The following is a 6000-nucleotide window of genomic DNA, read 5'->3' as shown; positions in this document are numbered from 1 at the left end:
CATCCTTACAGAGTTTATGGATTGACCTTTTTGCTTTATTGTAGCACTGAACTGTCTCAAAGGTGGCTGCATTCCTTAGAATTCCAAAGAACTAATCTCTGGAAAATACACATACTGCTTCACCAAAGAGTCACTAATCCGAGCTTGAGTATGTTCCTTTTGTGTTCCAATTTCAAATCTTCATCCCCATTCCAGCTGTTTCTCAGGATCTGTCCTTTAGGACCACCAAAAGCAAAACTATAGTTGTTCAAACTTGAAAGTGAGGAAAGAAAAAATGAAGCTGGGCTGAATATAATTTTATCTACTTAGAGTACATTTCCAATAGTGGAATTATATTTACAATTATCTTTTTTTTTTTTCAAGTTTGGGTCATTCATTCAGTCTCTCAAAAGGACTTTCTTTGTAGATCCAGAGCACTTGTAATTAATTTTCGAACTAGGCTCCTGGCTTGCTTAGCTAACTAATACTGTGGGCCCCAGTGTGCAGTCCACACCTGAAAAGGGGGAGTTTTTAACGTCGTGGTTTATTAACCAGGTACTTTCCATTCACTCAGTTAACAATTAGAAAAGAGAAAGAACAAAAAGAGAGAGAGAGCGCGAGAAACCCTCCTACTTGTTTTTTTACTCCAAATATGGAGATGGAAACTATTAAACAAATAAGAAGGAGGGAAACTCCCGCATATTTCACCTTGACCTGGCTGGAATGCTGATGCTTGTAAGAGGTGGTGCTCTATAAAAAAAGATCGGGCTGCTAGTGGACAAATGAGAGGTCAGACTTTACCACAGGGAACCTCTCCTGCCCCTAGAGGAAAAAGAGAACCACCAGACTGTCTCAAATTGGAAACAGCGCCTTGTTTTCAATCAGGGGGACTGGGTTCCCTCCCTCGGCCTAACGTCGTAGTAATGCGACCCAAAGAAGCGCGCGGCTTTCCTGACAGTTGCCGAGCATAACACCGCCTCCCGGCTTGTACCTAAATCTCTGAGCTGTAAACAGGCAGAAAGGTCCTCCCACCTCCTCTCCTTAGCCTCACTCTTCTGCTTCGCCGCCCTTTGTAACTCCTTTGTTCCGTTTATTCGGAAGGTGACGCTTAAGGTCAAAAGATCCATTGTGACTAGCAAAAGCCCAGGGCCACCACGAGACTCTGGGAAGAACAGGGCTGTCCAGCTCAGGGCTGAGGCTCCAAGTAGAGAAGGAGCCGTGAGAAATTTCAGCCGCATCTCCGGGTACAGCCCCTGCGGACCGGCCCAACTCTCCAAGGGTTGGGAAGACGCTCGACAATCTTGCGGTGGGGCAAAGGGTGAGCTACTAATTCTGCAAGCAAAATGGGCAGCGCGCACCATCGGAACAGAGGGTGTTGGGGGCAGGGAGAGGCCTCTAGACTCCACTTAGTCTGTGGTAGCGGCCGAGCAGTGAGTATCTCCCAACAAAGAGGCGCGCAGCGTCGGGGTCAGAGGCTGGGACTTTCGCGCAGCTGCCATTCTTGCTGAGCGTGTCTCCGCGCTTGCTAGGCGAGCATTGGGGTGCAAGGATTCCGGGAGGAGGGGGAAAGAGAACGGGCTGTGCGATTCCTGCTGCGCGGCTACGCATCAGGAGCTCTTGTGAACGATGGGAATGGCAACTATCAGAGCCAAGGGGGAGAAAAAGAGCTGGAGTGAGCAAAACAAAGAGCGAGTGTGGGCCGTGGTGACTTCATGCCTCACCAATGTCCCGCCCACGCTGCTTCGAGCTGTTGCTGCCGCCGGAGCCGCTGCCGCCGCGCCTGCGGGCGGCCGGGGCAAGGAGCTCTGTAGCGTGGGGCGGTTTCCTAGCAACTCGCCGCCCTAACGCTCCTAGCTATCCACACTTTAGGAGCCCCAACCCCCCTCACCCCAGACGAGGGCCGGGACAGGACCATTCCTCCCCTCCCCTCGCCAACTTCGCCTCTCCGGAGTGCACCCCAGAGCGCGACAGCTGTCCGGGCTCTGGACGGCGGCACGCCTGAGCCGCACACTGGGGCCAAGAGAACCAGGGCACGAAGCTCCCGCCCCGTGAAACCAGGCTCCTGCGCCCCCGCGGAACCTCCCCTCCTGAGCTGTCCGTCGGTCGTGCGCTTCACTTCGGGTCAAGCAGGGAGCTGCGATGCCTCGCACTGTGTCCGCCGACGCCGGCGGGGGCTTCTAGAGCGCTCGGGGGCCGCCTCCCCTGGTTGCTGGCACCTCAAGCTTCCTCCCTCGCTAACCAGGACGCTGTCGTTTCGACTTTGCCTGCTGCTCAGCTGACGAGGCTGCAAAGCTACAACCAACTGAAGTTGGCCTCCCTGCCCACCTGTGGAAGAAGCTCGAGCTGATTGATGCGCCATCGACTTTTTTCCCCTTCGGCCTCGCCAACGTCCCCTCCCACAGATGCAGCATCACCCACTGAATGTACATTAGGCTGGTTTTTCCCCCAGCTTCGGGCTTTGTTTGGGTTTGATTGTGTTTGGCTCTTCGCTAAGCTGATTTATGCAGCAGAAGCCCCATCGGCTGGGAAGAGACAAAAGCTCTTTTCTTTGTCCCAGAGCGGGCTGCGGAGCCTTTGCTGGCGTCGCCGCCTCGGGCCATTGGCCGTCAGAGGAGCTGCTTCTCGCGGAGCTCTTGGGACCCGCAAGATTGCTGAGCTGGGAGGGCCGCCGGGGCCCTGAGATGCCGAGCTGTGACCAGGCCGGCGTACCTGCAACGTTTGCTCCGAGCCGCGGGGTCCGCCTGCTGGGCCTGCTGGAAACGTCCTAGCAACACTTGGCACTTCGCGCCGCGGAGCGCGAGCGCGCATCCGGTTAGCAGCCAGGCGGCGGGCGCGGTGTGGTGCGGGCTGCTTTGCATTATGTGCCGCTCGGCCCTGGTTTTTTTTACTGCCACATTAGTCTGCCTGCAAAACTGCAGGCCAGGTCCTGTCCCGTTCCTCCGGGCGGCCTGGATGTTTTCAGTTGTTCTTGGACTGGGCCAAAGTGGTAAGTTGTTTTGTTTTCTTTTGTTTTCTTCCTTTTCTCAAAGGTCTTGGGCTGTCAAGAAGAGCATCCCAACCAGGTAAGTGGCCGGGTGACAGCCTCCAACTGCGGAGAACTTAAGAAGGGCGGGTGTGTGGCAGCATTCTCCATCGCAGGCAGCCCAAGGGAGGCCAGGTGTCAAGCAAGCATTTCCTCCCTGGAGTGACGGCAGTAACTACTTGTATCAGGAGACACTATATGAGTTGCTCAAGGAGGCAGTAGTAACAGAATGAAAGTTTGGAATGGTGGTGGATATTTACAGAAGCCAGTTTAGCTGTTCCACTTCATCTTTGAAGGTGTCCTCCTTGAAGGCATCCTTGAAGATGCTTCCACATGTTTCTAGCATTTTGGGTCCACTACCCACTAGCTCGCATTTGATTCAAGCCTGAGAATCAACTGGTATAATGAGAGTGATGGTCCTGTTTTTGAGTCCCTGAAGGAAAAGGATAGCAGCATACGTTTATTCTACCATAGTGCTTAGCCTGAATGAACTGAACACATATGAAGAATATTCCTGCTTTAAGTCACTGTTTTTTTCAGCTCAAAAACCAATTCCCAGCTAAATGATCCCTCAGTGAGATCAATGCCTGAGACTGAGACTCTGAGACAGAAGCCTAGAGCAAGATTGCCAGCTTTCATTCCAGGCAAGCCACTTTTGTCAGAACCACCTGATTTGGAAAGGATACTTCTTTATAAAGGATACCATCTTCATTTTATGAATCACAAAGAAAAGCTCAAGTCAAATAGCGTATGAAAAGGTGTTTTGGCACTTCTGAATTATATGCAAATTTAAGGTGGTAGTACTGGATTGTTAACAAACAGTAAGACAAAGTAAGTAATAGCCATAATCATGAATTTAGGATAAGTTCTTACTGGCATTAAATATAAGGCAAATATTTATTTTTACCAATGCAGTGATTATTGCCATACTTTTTAGAAAATGTTACTTTATCTGTGTTTGGTCACTGAACCTTTAAATTCTATTAGAGCCTTTCTCTCACCTCTCCTGTTCAAGGAGACTTGTAATTGTTTTGTAGACTAAACTGTTCCTCTATGCTTTGAATAGTCAAATTTCTATATGATTAAATAGAAATTAAAACCATCAAGTCATAACCATATAAATAAGAGTCTATAATGGAAAAATGCTATCAATTGGTTGCATATATAGCTGTCTGACATTTGTTTCAAAAGATTTACCCAGCTATGTGAAATGAGAGCAATTAGAATTAATTTTTAACTTGTGGTTGTTTTTTTGGCTTGTAAGTTAATTTTAAGTGAAACTTAAGGCAAAGGGAAATGTAACATCATTAATTGTCTCAAGTGAAATACTCATTTGTTGCAAATTTCCCACTGACTATAACTCCATCCTATGTTAATAAGTAACAAAGTATTTTTCTGGATTTTGTAAATACACACACACACACACACATATACATTAGTAAAATGATCAAAACTTGTGTCAACAAAGTATATTTTGTCCCCAGTAGGTAGACAAAAGAAAAAGCCATACTTGCCCCCAGATTATGCTAGTAATAGTGAGTTTTTTAAAATATATTCATTGTGTTTGTTAAGATTAGTCAGGTTCTCCTCTAATAGCTGTATTTCCATCCAGTGACTGTAGCTGATTTGAAGCAAATATTATGAATGGACTCCCTTGCACCTGCAGTTGTGAAAAGGGAATGCTTATCTGAAATCAGAACAAGGCATCCTTTTCCCAGTCTCTGTCAATATACAAAGGTTTCTGATGTATACTGGTTTGCACTACAGTTAAAAACATGCAAAAAATTTAAATTATAGCCAGGACAAGTCAGAAAATTAGAGATCAGCGTAAACTGTTGTACTTTTGTGATATAGCTACAAGTCTCAAATTATATGTCTTCACAGTACAAATTAGATGCTTAAAGCAGAATAGAAATTTAGGTATCAGTTACAAAGGAAATCTTGTTCCCCTGCTTGGTAGTTTACACCAAGGAAATGTTGAGGGCAATAAAGCTAAACAACAACAACCAAAGAAACCAGCTGCACGACTCTGGGTTTAATTTTCGAAGTAGAACGTACAAGTCCCAAATATAATGAATATAGTGAGCAAGGGGGATGTTATTAGTAAAATCTGAACATTATTCTGATCTAGAAAAAAAATTATTGGAGTTTGTTTTTCAGCTTTTGTTGGTGGGAATTACCGACAATCAGAGAAACAATAACACCATAAAATGGTTAATGAGTAACTAGAAAACACTAAAGAATACCTAATGGTTAATATTTGAAGAGTTAATGTAGGAACACTGCTTTTTCTACATTTGTTAGTTTTGGAAGGCTAAAAATCATTTTAACCTAAATTTTCATATAACAATATGAGTGAAAAATTTCAGAAATTACCATTTCTTTTTAAAAAGTGGTAGCTATTACAATTAAATTTCATCTTCTGTGTATAATCAACTATTATTTTACATAAAAATCAACTGGATTACCATTGTTTTGTAAATGTAGTATTATTTTTACCTCAGAACATATTTTATAGAATAAGTCTTTTCAGAACTCTTTATGCTTACCTAAAGTGAAAGGATATTTAAAAGAACTCATGCTTAATTTTTAAAAATCCAGTTTTCCAGATTATTTACACAATAAGCATGCAAAGTGCTTCTGTCTTAAAGTAACTGAGATACTTTTTGATAAAAAGCTTATGCTATATATGAAAAGGGCTTCCCAGGTGGCTCAGTGGGTAAAGAATCCACCTGCAATGTAGGAGATATAGGCAGACATGAATTCTAGCCCCGGGTCAGGAAGACCTGGAGGACGGCATAGCAACCACTCCAGCATTCTTGCCTGGAGAATTCTATGGACAGAGGAGCCTGGTGGTCTACAGTCCATGGGGTTGCAAAGAGTCGGACACAACTGAAGTGACTGAGCATGTACAAACACACGTATATTAAAAGGCAATGTTTATGCTGTATATATTCAAATCATGTAAGTAGCTGTTATGATTTGGATAATGCCATACA

At 45.3% G+C, this 6000-nt stretch overlaps 1 protein-coding gene across 1 annotated transcript in view; it reads left to right on the top strand.

Moving 5' to 3' along the window:
- The first annotated feature begins 1473 nt into the window (after positions 1 to 1473).
- The window catches only part of ITGB8 (integrin subunit beta 8), a 98164-nt gene continuing 93637 nt past the window's right edge, over positions 1474 to 6000 (top strand). Inside the window, exon 1 of the mRNA XM_027539961.1 lies at positions 1474 to 2965. Within this exon, the coding sequence (XP_027395762.1) occupies positions 2839 to 2965 (127 nt within the window). The 5' untranslated portion in view covers positions 1474 to 2838. The remainder of the gene's footprint in view (positions 2966 to 6000) is intronic.

The sequence above is a fragment of the Bos indicus x Bos taurus genome, chromosome 4 (genome assembly GCF_003369695.1).
Source record: "Bos indicus x Bos taurus breed Angus x Brahman F1 hybrid chromosome 4, Bos_hybrid_MaternalHap_v2.0, whole genome shotgun sequence".
Taxonomy (NCBI): domain Eukaryota; kingdom Metazoa; phylum Chordata; class Mammalia; order Artiodactyla; family Bovidae; genus Bos; species Bos indicus x Bos taurus.
The sequence above is the reverse complement of the archived record's forward strand: the minus strand, read 5'-3'. Positions and strand labels throughout refer to the sequence as shown.